At 40.0% G+C, this 17,199-nt stretch overlaps 1 protein-coding gene and 1 pseudogene across 3 annotated transcripts in view; one reads left to right on the top strand and one right to left on the bottom strand.

Moving 5' to 3' along the window:
- UBA2 (ubiquitin like modifier activating enzyme 2) overlaps nt 1-10,038 on the top strand; it is a 40,082-nt gene extending 30,044 nt beyond the window's left edge. For all 3 annotated transcript variants that reach the window (XM_017672389.3, XM_037021529.2, XM_017672390.3), the window contains 5 exons: nt 381-536; nt 1,873-1,969; nt 5,367-5,472; nt 7,620-7,756; nt 9,177-10,038. In XM_017672389.3, coding sequence (XP_017527878.2) covers nt 381-536; nt 1,873-1,969; nt 5,367-5,472; nt 7,620-7,756; nt 9,177-9,358 — 678 coding nt within the window. In that variant the 3' untranslated portion in view covers nt 9,359-10,038. The remainder of the gene's footprint in view (nt 1-380; nt 537-1,872; nt 1,970-5,366; nt 5,473-7,619; nt 7,757-9,176) is intronic.
- Nucleotides 10,039-15,435: 5,397 nt separating this feature from the next.
- On the bottom strand, nt 15,436-17,014 carry LOC108404675 (large ribosomal subunit protein eL30-like; annotated as a pseudogene).
- Between the last annotated feature and the right edge of the window lie 185 nt (nt 17,015-17,199).

Genomic DNA, 17,199 nt, shown 5'->3' on the forward strand with positions numbered 1-17,199 from the left:
TGAGAAGTTGGCTTAAAATGGGTAAGAATAATCACTAGGAAAGTACACAAGAGTTCATTCAATAATACCAGTGATGAGTATGGTTAGGCCCTTACTCTTGGTAGATTAGTTGGCAGAACAGTCTAGAATATTCTAGACATGGAACTTTCTTTTCATAAAGTGCAGCCTTTCACATGGTAACTGATTTGAAAAGGTTGGAGCGTTGGGCTTTTTAAGATGGCCATGATTTTCCTTAACTCTTTTTGCCACCCAGAAGGGAATATTTAAGTCATTAATTTATTGGCTGTACAATAAGTAAGGCAGTAACCTTCAGATTATATAGTGTATAGAACTGTAACTCGAATTTCTGATTTCTGCTTGTGTTTTTTCCTTCTCAAAAGATTTTTTTGAATAAACAACCAAACCCAAGAAAGAAGTTGCTTGTGCCTTGTGCACTGGATCCTCCCAACCCTAATTGTTATGTATGTGCCAGCAAGCCAGAGGTGACTGTGCGGCTAAACGTCCATAAAGTGACTGTTCTCACTTTACAAGATAAGGTAAGTGCAGGGGCTGGTTCTTTTCCATAAGTTTGTTTTCCTTTACCTATTGAGTTCCCTTTTGCCCTTTGCAGTGTTAACTGCAGTAGCAAATAAAAGCCAGATGATTACTCTGAGAGACTTGGGCCACTGATGTGTATTGCTCTGATCCTCTGGGTTGCTTTGCCATCTGGCTTCCTGCTGGCTTTTCTGTCTGTGATTCCAGAATATGTGCCTTACATCCCAGAAAGAAATATGTGTACTTGGCTGGCATATGCATTATAGGTACAGAGGTGACAGTGTCTTGGCGAGCAGGAAAGTGTTTGCTCTTTTTTTCCTCCAGGAAGTGTGTGAAGTCTGTGTTTTACAGCAGACAGGAGGTAAACCGTAAATGGTCTGATGATGGTTCTGATTCTGGTGTGTTGAATTAGTTCCTGAGGAGATGCAGCATTTGTGTGTGTGAACTCACTTATAGACCTCTGGACTAAGGGAAATGTGTATGTATAGGATGTGGCCTGGCTCTTAAGTTCCTCCTAAATTATCTGGATTTAAGGAAGTGTCTTCATTAGGGAAGATTTCAAAAATGGCCTATTGGGTTCCACTTTCCACTTTGGGGCTCCATTCAGATAATTCATGTTACGTATTTATATACCTCCCTACACAAGGGGAACAGATCTTCTTGGCCCCAAGGGTGCTTAAAAGGGAATGACTTTTCTTCCAGAACTGACTATACAGATAGGATGTTTTGGATGGGGAAACAACAGGACGTGGTACACTAGCCAACAGAGGGTGGTCACCCTGCTGCCTTTATTGGGAAATAATAATAGTTGGCATCTACATACTCCTGAGCTTCTCCATTTGCAGGGTAATTGAAACTTTAGAGAGTTTCCTCTTATTTTTTTTTAGGAGCATGTGGGATTTGACAGGATATTACCACTCCTAATCCATCTGGAAATTTAAAAAGAGGTGGTAACAGGAAGCAGAAATTATCTGAAAATCAGGATAATGAAAAATCTATAAAGCATCTTCAGTACAGGGTTAGCACAGAGACTAACATAAAATAGGGTGAGTGTCTAGCTCAGTACCTAATCTTGAGGGAAGGAATAAACAGTAAGGAGTTCTCAGTCCCTCATCTGGAGTAAGTTTGATCTGATCTTTATCAGTGGTCAAACATGGAGATGGAATGTGGATGTGAAATGATTTGGTGCATTCCCACTGTTCTGCTGCTTGCCCTAAGGAATCTTAAAGAACAAATTGGTCCTTATTGAATGGAAGGGAAGAAAGAAGGGCCTTTATGGGGTAAAAGTTTAGGTTTTTTAGTTACATGTGTTGATGTTTTCAATCTTTTTCCTTATAGATTGTGAAAGAAAAATTTGCTATGGTAGCTCCTGATGTCCAAATTGAAGATGGGAAAGGAACAATCCTAATATCTTCAGAAGAGGGGGAGACAGAAGGTATTATACATTGCATTTATTTACTCCCCTAATTTGGGTCAAGACAGTCTAAATGAAGGAGTGCACAGTAGTTTATACATTCACTGTATGTGTTTGTTACTCAGAACTCTAGCTGCAAAGGATAGTATTTGGTCATGGAGATTCTCCCAAGGTGGCATTACCTTGGTGGCATCACCATAGTTCCATGTTGGGGGACTTATTATTATCAGTATGTCTCAGGAACTATTTCTCAGTAGCCCAGTGCACTGTTCCCATCAACAGTGACCAAAATGCTCCTGTCCACCTCCAAGGAACCACCTTGGTTGTATCATGGATGCTGGGAGCTAGTTAGTGATGAGAAGGTTGCTCTGGCTGTTAGCTCAGAACAGGAAGAATAATCTAAGACTGTTAGGTGTTCTGTCCAAGAGTGGAGAAACCTTGGTAGCCTGCTCCTACAGTGGAGCAGAAAGTATTGTTGAAAGTCAGTGCCTACCTGTGGCTTTTTTGGCTTTCCTTTTCACAAGCTCAAGCAGGGCATCCCTTTTGTTAATGCTTTTGTTATACAATAAATAATGCATTTATTATACATTCATTTATATGTTCATTTATTATACATTTATTATTTGTTAATGCATTATTATACAGTGCATTTGATTCTACAGACCACTTGTCAGTCTGATTGGACTTAGAAGTTCCCACACCTCTTCTGTCACTTCCGCAGCTCATCTCCTTGGTTACTATTTTAGTGAATTTTCTGTGTGTACCAAATCTGCCAGTGTACCATTACTTTAAAAATTAGGGGCATTATTTTCCCCCTGTATTGACTTGTTTATTAACCTGTTTGTTCACTGGTCATTTATTTAATACACTTTGCCAGGTCTTGATGATTCAGATGTTAAGTCTTCTTTCAATTAAAACTTAGTGTTAGGATTCTTGGCTGTAGTTCCTTGTCAAGAAATTGTTTGGGGTATTAGGTCATGAGTAATTGAAGGCCACGTTTTGGCTGGGTAATAGTCTATTTTAAGAGTCTCGTTGAATTTTAAAGCCCCATCCTAGCCAGCTGTCTCAACACACGCATGCACACACGCAGTTTGTCCTTGATTGTATGCTCTTCCTTTGTTTTTAGCCAGCTCTTTCAAATGCTGGGATCTTAAAAATGGAAACTGGTCAAGAATTTCAGTGACTAAAGTATGAACCTTCTCCACAAAACCCATGTGCTACCGAGGGGGAGACAGCATTTATTCAGAGTTTAGAGTCATTCTGTGTCATAGGCATGGCCACAGTTACTCATAATTCAGGGATGAATAAGACGGCGCTTTACAGCCTGGAAGGAGAGGAGAGATGATGAATACGTGGATTTAGTACAGTCTGAAAAGAGAGTATGAGAGAAAGAGTATACAAGACAAGAATTGAGGCTTTGTGAAGGGAGGATTAAGGAGAGGTCACAGGAGAAAGAGGAGTCCTGGGCTAGTTCTTGAAGTATAAGGACCCTCTGGTCAGGAGAGTCTGCTTGGGCAAACCCAACAGCATCTACAAAGGCATGACCTTGTAAAGCAACATAAAAGGCTTTAGGAATGACCAGTTAGTTTTGTTTCAGTGGAAGGAGGGGAGGGGTGCTATGGGATTGGTGGTGGTGGTGCGGCGGAGGACTTTCTGTGGCATATGTGTGATGTGTGTGTTTTCTCCTCCCACCAGGGCTTTAAAAAGGAGTAATGTAGTTACCTTCTGATATAACCAGGGCAAGTTAGGGGTGTGAGAGTGGTAGCAGGAAGCCAGTGAGGAAGGAAAAAAATAAGGATTATGAGGGATTTTTACTAAGGCAGAAGAAAATGACACATTTAGGATGTTTAAGGTTAGAATTTAGGACTTAGGTGAGGTTGAGTAGCACTGTGAAGCCTGCACAGGACTGTTGCCAGAACTCTGGCTTTAGAGATGATGCCAATTGACCAAGATAGAGTGCAGTGACTGTTTCCTTTTCGACGTTGGGTCTGAGGAGTTTGTAGTGAGGGGAATGTGTGGAAAGGCTTGGGTATTGAAGTTTAGGTTCAAACCATCGTTCTATGAAGATACTCCAGATAGATTAAAAACCTAAAATTAAGGAAAGAATCTGTAAAATAACTGGTAACCATCAGTAGTTTCTTGATTTTAAGGTCAAGGTAGAGAGGTCTTTTTAGGCATTTTTCCCTCTAAGCACTGAAAGAAATAATAAAACCAAGAAAGAAAAAGGTTGCTAGATTATGTAGAAAATCATATTAATTTAAACATAACTAGAATTTAAAATATAGTTGACTTAGTATATGCCAGGCACTATTGACATAGGTCAACAGGTTCTATACAGTCTGTGCTCCTCACTGAACAATTACTCAATAAATGAACTGAATGTTACAAGGTGGGAGTGTAAATTGGGGGCAGAATGAGGAAGTGTTTTATAGATGAGATTTCAGTACTTTCACAGGTCAGGAGAGAGGAGCATTTGAACAGCAGGAGAGAAAGAAGATAGTTAAGGCAGAAAGGCCCTAGAATAGGTAGGGGGAGGTGGTGAATCAAAAGTTTGCTTAGAGGATTGTTCTTCATGGGAATATTTATAACCCAGGTGGCAAACGTTTGTTGAGTGCTGGTGGGTACTGAGCATTGGATGTTGCACATGGGAATATTCAGATGAAGCAGAAATGACAAGTGGAAGGTAGAGCTAGGCTGGGGTGATTATTTTTTGAGAGACCACAGATGTCTTCCTTGAGAAATATTGAAATTTTATGTTGAAAAATAAAAAATCCATTCAAGTAAACAAAGTTTCCTCATTTTCCTGGATTATAAAATTTGCCAAAAAATAGGTTGTTAAATTTGTGAATAACCTTTGCAAGTAGAATCTATTTGACAACTCTCAAAGTTGTCTTTGACTTTTCTAGGATTCCACATGAATTTAGTTTGAATGGGAGGATGTTCTCAGAACTTCTCAGAGTTTGGTTCCCCTGAAGTAGTTTAATAGCTGAATATTCAGGGCTGAATTCCTAAGTGCCTAAAATTTTAGTGGATTAGTTTGCTAGGGCTGCCATACACAAACAGGGCAGCTTAGGTAACCGAAATTTATTTTCTCATAGTTCAGAGAGCTGGAGGTCTTAAGATCCAAGGGTCAACAGGGTCTTTCTCCTGAGGTCTCTCTACTTGGCTCCTTACAAGGATACCAGTTAGATGGATTAGGGCCCACCCGAACAGTCTCTTTTTAACTCAAAGCCTTTTTTAAAAGCACTGTCTCCAAATACAGTCACATTCATAGGTACTGGGGTTAGGGACTCAACATACGAATTTGGGGTGAGGGGCACAGTTCAGTATACTAGGGTATTAACCTTTTTTCAAACTAATGTGACTGCCCCATGGGGGTAATAAAAACTAAAGTCCAAATTTCTTACAAATTTTCTAGCTAATAATCACAAGAAGTTGTCAGAATTTGGAATTAGAAATGGTAGCCGGCTTCAAGCAGATGACTTCCTTCAGGACTACACTTTATTGATCAACATCCTTCATAGGTAAGAACTATTAATATTTTAAGTACAAGAACTATTTAAATACACAGATTTAAGATAAAGTGGAGAAAAAAATGTTTTCTTACTCTTAAACCCTACTGTTCATTTAAAACTGCACCATATATATTTGTTGAGTTGGCCACCAAGTTCCCTGAGGTTTGATCTACAGAAGAATTTGGGAATATAGAAATATCAAAGAGATGGGCAAGAAATGTTTATGGGTAACTATCTTCAAGGTGGCTGGTCAGAAAGACCTAGAAAAGGTGGAAATCCAGGCATTTGCATAGTTAAAATCAGAGGTGAGTTCATTTTGATAATTGAACTAGAATAAAAATTTCAGTTATTTTTGAAGATTCGTTAAAGAAGTGTTTCCCTTCTAAGACAAATATTTCATTTGTGATTTGCAACAATAAAGAGAACATTAAGAATTATATAAATGCCTGAATCAAGTTTTTCTTTTTATTTGTTTGTACATTCTGCCCCCTTTATTAAAAGTATTCAAAGTGCTTGCATTACAGAATATTTTCATACATAACAGTTAAAATGCAGATGGTCCTCGGCTTTGGTATGTTTCCCTGTTGGACAAGGCACATTTTTTGTGCATGCTTGTTAATATCCCTGAACTGTACCCCGACTTAGGAATTTGGGGTACCATCTAACAAAGGGTTGCCCCTTTATATATTATATATATATATATATATATATATATATATATATATATATAGTTAGTTAGTTAGTTAGTTAAAAAATGACAGGAAAAGCTGGATGTGGGTGATTAGAAATAGGTATCACAAAGTTAGTTGAATCAAAAATACCGTTTAGTGTGTGATCTCTAGCCTCAATTAGACGCCAGTTGGATGTAAGTGGTATGCTTGTGTTCAGCTGTGAGAGAGACAATGAAAGGACATATACAATAAAATGGAAATATATCAGATGGTATCTAAAAGAGGAGGCATAATTAGGGTTTTTTTTTATCATATTTTTTAGCTCTCTGGGAACAGAACCCCTTATTACATGTAAGTCTTCTGTTTGACTTTCATGCATTAAACTTTCATACATGTTTTGGGGAACTCATTACAAGAGCAGGGTGCTGCCTGTAGCCCTACTTCTAAACCACCAAGTTACTGTGGTCAACTCAGAATCTTTTCACATAGTAGCTAAAGAAATGCCTAGGAGCTACATTTGTTTGGCCACAGAGTTTCAAACTCTTCTGCTTTAGCAGTAAGTTACTTAATTTTTAAAACCCTTTCCCTGTCGAGAAGTTTCAGTGATATTAACCATTTGAATGAGAGTTTTCAGTTATCACAAAGATCTGTTATATAGCCTTTTTGATTTTAGTTCTTTGAAAATCAAAGTACAAATATTTGATGTGTACATAATAAACACAGTTGATCCTTGAAGAACGTGGGTTTGAACATTCATATACAAGTGGATCCACTTGCACATTTTTTCTTTTTTTTTTTTTAATTTGATAGTGCAGTAAAGAGTTCAATTTCATTTTTTGATGTTTGCTCATAGCTTTTTTTTATTAAGGTATTACTGATATACACTCTTATGAAGGTTTCACATGAAAGAGCAATGTGGTTACTCCATTCACCCATGTTATTGTGTCCCCACACATAGCCCATTGCAGTCACTGCTCAACAGTATAGTATAGTGTGCCACAGAGTCACTATTTGCTGCCTTTGTGCTACAGTCTTCTCCATGATCCCCCCTACACCATGTGTTCCAATCATAATACCCTTCAGTCCCCTTTTCCCTCCCCTTTGGTAGCTGCTAGTCCCTTGGAGTCTACACAGATTTTTTTCAATAAATATATTGCAAATTTTTTGGAGACTTGCAGTAATTTGCAAAAACATTTTGTTTTCTAGCATTCTTGTGAAAATGCAGTGTGTAATGCATATACAAAATATGTTTATGTTTTTTGGTATGACTTCTGGTCAACAGTAGGCTATTAATAGTTAAATTTTGGGGAGTCAAAAGTTACACGTGTATTTTTGACTGCATGGTGGGTTGGCAACTCTGACCCCCACATTGTTCAAGAGGCAACTGTATGCACTTCAAGCTTTAAGGAGTAGTCTCTCTAGTGTGCCTTTGCCTTTGTAAATGTTAAGAGTGGTCCAGTTTTATAGTGTGTGGTTCTCTTACAGTGAAGACCTAGGAAAGGATGTTGAATTTGAAGTTGTCGGTGATGCCCCAGAAAAAGTGGGGCCCAAACAAGCTGAAGATGCTGCCAAAAGCATAACCAATGGCAGTGACGACGGAGCTCAGCCATCCACATCCACTGGTGAGTCAGGGCTCGTCAGCAGGTAGTACCCACCAAGCAAGACTACATGGAATCAAGCTGGGATTATCTTATGAACATTGACCACAAAATAGAAATCCATAGGACTATTTGAGGGGTGTGCATTAGTAGTTTTAAATGTATGGACCATTGAAGAATTCTTATAGACAATAGAAACTTTTTTTTGTTAATGGATTTTTACAACTGGAAATGTCAGTTTACCAGTACTTAAAGACAGTTCATTCTTAGTAGTAGTCACTTTGGATTTTGTTTACCTGTTTTAGTTAGGGGCAACAAATCAGTCCATCTAAATATTTTGAATGAACAAATGCTTGGTAAGTACAAGATTTTAGCATTTCAGTTTTCTCAGAACCAATATCATTTTGGTAAATTGCATCAGAGGTGGTTTCCCTGGGTTTTATGTGCTGGCTCTTTACTGTGCTCAGATTTGGATGTTTACACTCCCACTCCACCCCATTCTTTAGGAAACTAAAAGTTACTGATGTTTTACTTCTCTGTTCGCTTTTTTTTTTTTTTGACTCTGTGTCTTTGGTGTTCTTTGGAATATGGTTGTTCTTGGTTCTGATATTCTCTGAGAGTTGAAACTATGGACTTTGAGACTATCTACAGAGTCTGGCCCACCTGTGGGCTCATCACCGTTTTTCCCCTCTGAAAATAGAAAGACCCATCATTCTCCTTTGAGGAAAGGACTATGGTAGTTTTTCAAGAATCACAATTTCAAATGTGTATCTATTGATCCCCTACTACAGGTTTCAGAGACTGTAGCCATGAGTAAGATAGGTACTCTGCCTTTGAATTGGTGGGGGTGGGGGGCTGGGGGTGAGTGGGCACAAAACCAAATGTAGCATAAGCTTTAAAGCCTACCCACTGTAGAGCCCCATTGCATAGGTTTGAATCCTGACCTCATCCTCTGCTGCTGTGTGACCTTGGGCAAGTCAGTCTCTGTACCTCAGTTTCCTTTTCTGGAAAATGGATAATAATGTTATCTTCTTTATAGGGTTGTATCTGTGATGATTAAATGAGTTGTTATATGCAAAGTGCTCAGAACAGTTCCTGGCACATTGTAAGTGCTATATATGTTGTTTATCATGCCACCCTCTTATCAGTATTAGGAAATACACCCTCCCCTTTTCTGTTAAAGAGACAAGTAATGGTAGTAATTCCCTTTGGGTGATATAATGCTTGTTACCAGTTTTCTGTTTTGATTAAAAAAGAAATAGGTGCTTGTTACAGAAAAAAAGCAGTGCAGAAATACATAATGTGTCAAGTGAAGGTTCCCTAAGGGTAGCCACTCTTACATTTAGTGTAAATCAGAAGAATAGCTTTTCATTTATATAAAATATTAGTGAGCTCCTAGTAATTCCCACACTTTTAACCAAGTTTTCCTTTTTCCTGAAATAAGCACAAGAGCAAGATGATGTGCTCATAGTTGATTCAGATGAAGAAGGCCCTTCAAATAATGCTGACATCAGTGAAGAAGAGAGAAGTCGCAAGAGGAAATTAGATGAGAAAGAGAACATCAGTGCAAAGAGGTCACGCACAGAACAGACAGAAGAGCTTGATGATGTTATAGCATTAGATTGAGCGGAAATGCCTCTGAAGAAAACCCTCCTACTGCATCAGGCCCTCTGGGAAGAACCAGGTTACTTGTTACATCCTTTGTTCCAAAGGGAAAAAATTGACACCAGTGACTTGAAGATGATTCTGCTCCCTTTGAAAGCATTCATTTTGCTAGAACTGTTAGAAACATTGCGGTATGCTGTATTGAATATAGAAATAGAGTTTTAAAACCCTTTGAACAAAGTGTGTGCATAACCATCATGAGATGAAACAACCCAATGCATGTTGCCTTTTCAATGTAAATACCCTTAGGGATCATTTGACAGTTTTAAAATATTGTGGTTTAGTAAAGTTGATACCTAGTTATAAATATTATGCCTTTATTTTTGGTTAGAAGAAGAATTATTTTTAGCCTAGATCTAACCATTTTCATACTCTTAACTGACTGAAACAGATTCAAAGAAGTATCAAGTGCTATGCATTGAAACTTGTTTTTAAATGTTAACTGGCACTATGTATATTAATGTAAAACAATGTTAATTTACTCAAGTTTTCAGCTTGTACTGCCTGGTATGTCTGTAAGAAGCCAATTTTTGTGTATTGTTACAGTTTCTGGTTATTTATATTTGATGTTTTGTAAAACCCAAAAAAATACAACTCTACTGTACTTATGGACCAAATAAATGGTATCTGCATACTTGTTACACATGCCTGCCCAGTTCACGTTTCTGCTGCCTTATTGGGTTTATACATTGTATTTACTTCAGGCATGCTAAACTCTTTCCTTTTTAAAAATTAACTCCTAAAGGACATGATGGTTAAAAAATCTGTTTGCCATAGATGAATACTTTCTAAAATGAAGTTTTTAATGACAATGTTGCTTTTTAAATTTGGGTTGTAAACAATTGGCCTTTTGTCGAGACAGTTTAAGTGATTTTTGCCTAGCCCCAGTAACTTGGAGTCTTGGATTTGAAATTCCAGAGAGGAAGTCTTCTGTCCTCCAGCCTTCTCTGGGTTGTCCCCGGTTCATCCAGAGTCCAGAGTCCCTTTTGAATGTACTGTTGAGAGCCCGACTCCAGCCTACAGATGGCACCCGACCAGCTTGATGGATCAGCACTCCCAGGTCTGTCCTGGATCTCAGGGCCTTGGCCCTTAGGGCGCCTCACTGCACTCGGATGTGCCTGGAGTTTTCAGATAACAGAAACCCATGAAGCTCTTGTCCTACTCTATACTTCTGCTTTTGGTATTTTTGTCCTCAGTGACTAAATTTCAAATTGATAATTCACTATATTCTACTTTATATAGTTCTTACTCTCCCATCCAGCTTATTAGCTCTTAGTCCTCATTTTATCTGCAAATGCAGCATATAATCAGCTTTCAGAAAAATTATGTCGAAGAAGACTCGGCCCGCCCTCAGGAGCATGCAGTTTGATGTCCCCAGGATTGAATTCCAGCCTTCAGATACAGCAGCTACAGGCAAACTAGATCTTCACCCACAGCACGACTTTTTGAGCCTGTGGGGTTCTCTTTGCTTTTAGATTTTTAGGAGGTGTTTCATTTTCCTCCAGGAAAAAAATTCCAAAATTATAGAACTATACAACATAAAAGTGAAATATCTTGGAATACCACCTCTCAGAAATAAGTTTTGGTTAGCTGATTGGTCACTCATGATCATTTTCAATTCTGAAAAGCTCTCTAGAAATTTCAATATTGAAATTCTGTCCAGGCCTTAAAGCCTCACCCTGCCCTTTTTTAGACACAATTGTCAGCAGTGTGTGGCTGGCATTTTGTATATGTTCTTTTGTTCTTTTCTTTTCCCATTTGAATGTACCTGGCAGTAAAAGCCAGTCTGATCTGTAGAGGTGTGTTTATTTTGGCAGACCTGTTGTTTCCATTTTTGCAACAACTCTACTACTATGTTTTTCCTGTGTTTGTTGTCCATTTTCTGCCTGTTTCTATAAAATCAAATGATGAGCAAGGCAGGTTTGACTACAATAGTATGTAAATTAATTAGACTAAACAGATCCAAGCTGACTCCACTTCCCTGGAGTGGGGAGACACTTTAGACCTGGCCTTATATTCATGGTTTTCCATGTGATTTGTCTTAGGGAGCCAAGAGCCATCTCCTCAAGGGTATTTTCCCCAGCAGCTCTAGCCTGAGATAAAGCAGACAAACCACTTCCCAGCCTCACTGAAGCTGTCTGGCAACTCAAGTTTACTGAGAGCCCTTTGTCCCAAAGATCAGTCTTAACGTAGTCTTCACGTATCAGGAGGGGATTCAGTGTTAGGAGCCTGAGACCTTAATGGAATAACTGATGAGGCAAAGATCATCAGTGGGTGCCAAAACCTTTAGTAAAAGGCTGCTGAGGAACAGAATCCAAAAGCAGGGCTCAAATGTTTGGGTACAGATAGCTTGAGCAGAAGGAAAATAATCAGCCTTGACAATGGACTGATCTGTCATCACCTTAAAATAAACCTGCTTTGATAATGGCACAACCCGATAAATGCTTCCTAATGATATGATACTAAGAATACAGCAGCACCTAGGCAAAAAAAAAATTAACCTGTATCTAATCCAGCATCTAGTATTAACTTCGAGCTGACAGGAATGAGAAGCTAAACATTAGCGGGCAAACAAGTAGGGATCTGGGATGTTCTGGAGCTCAAGTGCAAGATAAATCATTCTTGTGACAACTGGAAATTTGAAAATGTAATTATTTTCTTAGGTATGATAACATTCTTGTGTTATGCAGGCCACTTGTCATTGGAATATTAAGGATGAAACATAATACCTACAAATTTTAAATGGATCAGTAAAAGCACAGGAAAAAGCAAACTTTAATATTTATTGAATCTAGGTAGAGCCTGTGTATGTTGGTTGGTATTACCCAACTTTTCTCTGAAAACTTTTATAGAAGTGGGGAGAGAAATACCTGATATACAGACCATACATAGATGGTCTGTATTTTTCTTTTGTGCCTATGTGACTTTCAAGTTTTGTATTGAGTATATCCTATGATTGAATTCAGAAAGGAAATAAGGATTATTAAAAATACAAGTTGGCATGAGAAAGTTACAGTGATTCCTGGGTCTAACATTGGTTGTAGCTTTGCTCATCTTGCTGCTAGGCTGTGATATGAGAACTCTCTCATTGGAGCCTCCAGAGAACTAAGGAGAGCACAAAGTTGTTCCCAGTAGATTATGGTCCACTTCAGAAGCTGCCAGAAAGTATTTGGTTTGTAATAGATGTTCCTATTCCTGAAAATTGCTCATTGGTGGCACACATGTCTGAAGTGGAGTTGCTCTGGCCAAGAATCATGGGCACATTTAATCTTCCTACTAGCCTTTTGTAATATACAAACAATAAAAACCATAAGTAAAAGAAAATGCAAATAAATGAGGGAAGAAAAACTGGCAGATATTCTAGTCATTGTGACTTGCAGAGGTGGTAAAGGCCTCCCATTTTGCATTAGTGTTCCTGAGGTCTGGAATCTTTGACTATTTTGCAGGAGGATATATTTAGAGAAGTATTTTTGTATACACTTTCATGCCAGAAACACATTATTTGCATTCTGCACACAGGGGGACCTTTTTTCCCCCCTGCATCTAACTTAAAACTCCCAGCCAAAAGCTTTGAGAAATTTTTTAGCTGTTCTCACTAACTAAAAAATCAACTAAGTTGAACTGTAGGACTCTGATGCCAGATGCCACTGTGTGTTCTATTTTGAAGGCAAATATCTCCTGGTAAAATAACATTCCTTGAAAGTTTTGCTATATGTGACTCATTACAGCTTTACATTTTATTAAATTAAGGTATTGATACGCAATCTACAAAAGTTTTCACATGAGCAACATTATAGTTTCAACATTCACCCATATTATCAAGTCCCCTCCCACCCCACTGTAGTCATTGTCAATCAGCATAGTAAGATGCTATAGAATCATTTCTTGTCATCAACGTGCTGTACTGCCTTCCCCGTGACCTACCTATACTGTGAGTGTACAGCTTTACATTTTTTAAAATCTTGGAACAAATGACTTACTACATAGGGAAAGCCTCTGAGCAAAAAAAGAAGGTCCTCAAGACCTTAACTTTAGAAACCTTCCAACAATTCATGTTGGTTCTCAGAAGATTAATCCAAGAAAAAGGTAGGCATTGTGCACACTCAAATCATTCATTCTGTAAACATGTATTGCATGCTTATTCTGCAGCCTTTCTTGGAAAACCTTGCCAGCTTGGGTAGAAACCTTTGAAAGCAGTAAGACAGTAGGGCTGGCATACACAGGTGCCTAACGTCTCATATTACAGCAGTATTAGGTGGTTGAATGGAGACCTGAGGACCCACACCCTGTGAGCTGCTGAGCTTCCCAGTTGGTTCCAGCATCACCGGAAGCCATACACATGCCCAAAAATGGGATGCCAAAATCTATAGGAATCCGGAAATCCCCAAATAGCTCCTCCGCATGGAGCTGCAGACTAGATGTGGGCTTGTCCACACAAAGTTTGTGCATAAATTTCCATTCCTGAGTGCAGGATTAGGTTTCAGGCAAGAAAGTGAAGGTCCTTGCAAGATGGCCACTTGCTTCTTGATAAAGGAAAACAAGCTGTAATCGTGATACCCTAACCCCAATTCTTACACGGGGGAGGGGGAGCCAACCTGGCCGTGGCTTTAGCTGCCAATGCTTTGAAACTTCTGTGCCTCCCGAGGGACCTAAGGGGACACCAGGACCAGAGGAAGCTGGAGGATCCAATTTGGTTGAAAGATCTAGGCCTCAGAAAAGGGGATGGAAAAATCCAAACTGACACACCTCGCAGTGGACAGGCTCCCAGTGGATCAGACAGACATGCACCTCAGGTCTAGGGCTATGTGTGTAAGGGAGGGCTGGCCTCTAGGAGTTGAGCTGGGAAAGGTACTAGTGTGCTTCTGATGAAAGGTTCCTGCTTGCTCTCCTCAGGAAAAATTATTTTATAAAGCTAAAGTGCTGCAGGCTGAGGGGAGAGAAAGATACGTGGATTTCAGCAATTCCTCCATGAATTGGACTGCTTGCCATCCCCCTTCCCTTGTAACCCAAATTATACAGCCACATTTGATTGACATCTGAGTGTGTCCTAGGACTGTGGGAAAACCACTAAATTATGTCCATAACTGGGGTCCAGACAATCTAGACACTTAAGACAAAGGGGTCGGATGGAAGCTAGAGTGTAAGGAGAGACAATAGGGGAATCTCTAAGTCACCATGAGTGTGGGCATAGTCTGGAAGTATCAGCCTCTGGAGCTTAGGAAGGAAAAATGGTGGTTCAGGACTTGGTGTGAGACTTGATTTAATATGTCCTGTTCCAGCCTCCTGAGTGCGTCTCTATGCGTAAACAGAGGGAAGATTAATTGGTTAACTTGAACTAGAGGCCCAGCAATTCTGTTGTGAAACTTCTCTCTCCAACCTCCAACAGTGGGACCCAGACAGCCTAGTGGTAGTTGGAGCCAGCGCATACTCACTTGTGAGAGCTGATTACTTCTTCCCAACTCTATTCAGTGACAGTATATTAGTAGTTTGAAATTGACAATGGTGATACTGGTAAATGCTATAAATCAAGGCTCCTGTTTATACAAGTCTCCCCCAGGGTGCTGGTTTTTAAACATTAACCAAACACACCACTGGACCCAGGAAGAAGGTCCAGAGACAGAAGCCATCAGGGAAGGTGGTGCAGTGAGTCCGTGGACAAATGCTTCAAATCCCATGAGTCAGCTTCTGTCCCTTTCCTTCTCCCCATTGTGCTACTCAGACTGAAAGCATCAGGAAACTGAAACTCCAAATGCCTTTGGTGAGGATACAAACGATAGGCTCTGGGACACATTCAGGCAGGGTATATAGATGAGATCCCATGATTCTGAATACTACTTTGTGTCCACCTAGCATTACAATGGTATGATTCCTCACATCACTAAATATTTTTATAAATAAATATATAATTATAATTATATAAATACATACAAATAATAAATATATACAAATATATATTTCCTTAATGTATTTCCCACTTCATGGAAATACTTTATTCTACTGTTAAACATAGAACATTTATTAAAACAAGTTCTGACCAATTTATTAAAGAAAAGTTTTGCATGATTTACGTTTCACCAGTCTGTTCTGGCATGCATCTAACAGTATCAGAATCACCTGGATCAATGATAGCCAACGTGCATATGTCATAGTATTGTCTACACACCATGACCAATTCAATATTATTACCACTGTAGAGATGGACTCCAGTTTTGGCCAACATGACATAATACTATATTTCAGATTTCCTCAAGAGTGGGCAGATGTTGTCAAGGACGACCTGTTTTGCTTTGCCTTGTATTAGTTTCAGACTCTGCTTGTACCTCAGCAGTACTTCCCACGTTTCACAACAAGCTAAAGCCTAGAGTTGATCGACTCTAGTAACTTTTTCATCTTCTTTGTGACCATCATCTTCCTGTCTTAGGTGTGGGACAGCCCCCAAGTAAGAAAAGTTGCCAAGTTGGCCAGGGAGTGAGAAAGCAAAACATTTTAGGTTGTTTCTGTTTGTGGGTCTTTGTTGTTATTTATTACCATTAGAGTAAGTAATGCATTTTAGCTAACTCCTGGTCTTCAATATATTGAAGGCTCTGTGTGGGCAGGTAGGTATGGAAGTTACTTAGGAACTAACTTTGAGGCCTGGGAGTTCCTTTTCAGAGGGCTGGTGACCCTAGGACTGTACAGATTACATAAAATAATGTGATAAACACTTCTGTGCTTACATTAGTGTCTGCATTTTTTAGTACTTCCCTAGAATGGGTTCTTGGAGCATTACTGCGTATTATAAAAGCATTTTTGTTTGTGTGGATGTTAATACCTCCAAATTGCTCTTCCCAACAGGACGTACCAACTTACACTCATACCAGTAAAATATATGCAAGTTTCACCACAATCTTGCCAATATTTTCTTATTTGAATGGTAGATAATGTGATCAGTGAAATATGGTATCTCATTGATTTATTTTCCTTCCTCAGAGTGGAAGAGGAAGATTTTCATGAGATGGCTCCTCTGGATATTTGCTCCCCAAAGCTCTTGCTTCCACCTGTGCCTGTCCCCCACCCATTTGGATGGGTCGGGGGCGAGAGGCGGTACAGGGCGAGGTGGGGTAGAATTCTGCAAGCTCTGACGGACTGAGGAGCCTGAGTCCCTGGGTCAGACACTGCCCCCAAGCAGGCTCCTCAGCAGTGTTGAGGCCAGAGGCCCCAGTCAGTCTGCACCAGGACAATGACCTCCCAGGCTCCCTGCTCCCTAAGACACTATGGGTCCCTTCCTGGAATACTTTGAGCAGGGTGTGCCTGGGAGAGAGAGAACTCTTCCATTCAAGGCTGTTTTACTGGACCCACCAGGCCCTGACAGATAGTTGGTGGCTTTTCTTCCCAAAAACTGTTTGACATATATGACAAGGGTTTTGTACCTTGCATTTTTGGAGACAAAGCTTTAGTCAACTCTTGTCTCTCCCCCACCACCATGTGGTCCCCAAGGCCCCACCCTGTCCCAGACCTGTGGCACACATGGGCTTCCAGGAGCACCCCTTTGGCGTCCCACCCAAGACCCTGAACGCAGATGCTGCAAAAAAGAATCTTGCCATCTCTTGGTGACTGCTTGTGGCGGTGGCAGCTGAGGCTCACCCACCCACGGGCTTAGCCTGAGGCCTGCTTCCGGCCTGGTCTGCCTGCGCACAGTGACCAGGCACAAGGACCACTCCCCAACCAGCCCTGGCTTCTGGCACTAGGCGCCTTCTCCACCAGCCAGGTGGGGGCCCGTGAAACCGGCGCTCAGCCACATCCCCTGAGTGGGCTGGAAATCG

This window comes from Manis javanica, chromosome 17, assembly GCF_040802235.1.
Source record: "Manis javanica isolate MJ-LG chromosome 17, MJ_LKY, whole genome shotgun sequence".
Taxonomy (NCBI): domain Eukaryota; kingdom Metazoa; phylum Chordata; class Mammalia; order Pholidota; family Manidae; genus Manis; species Manis javanica.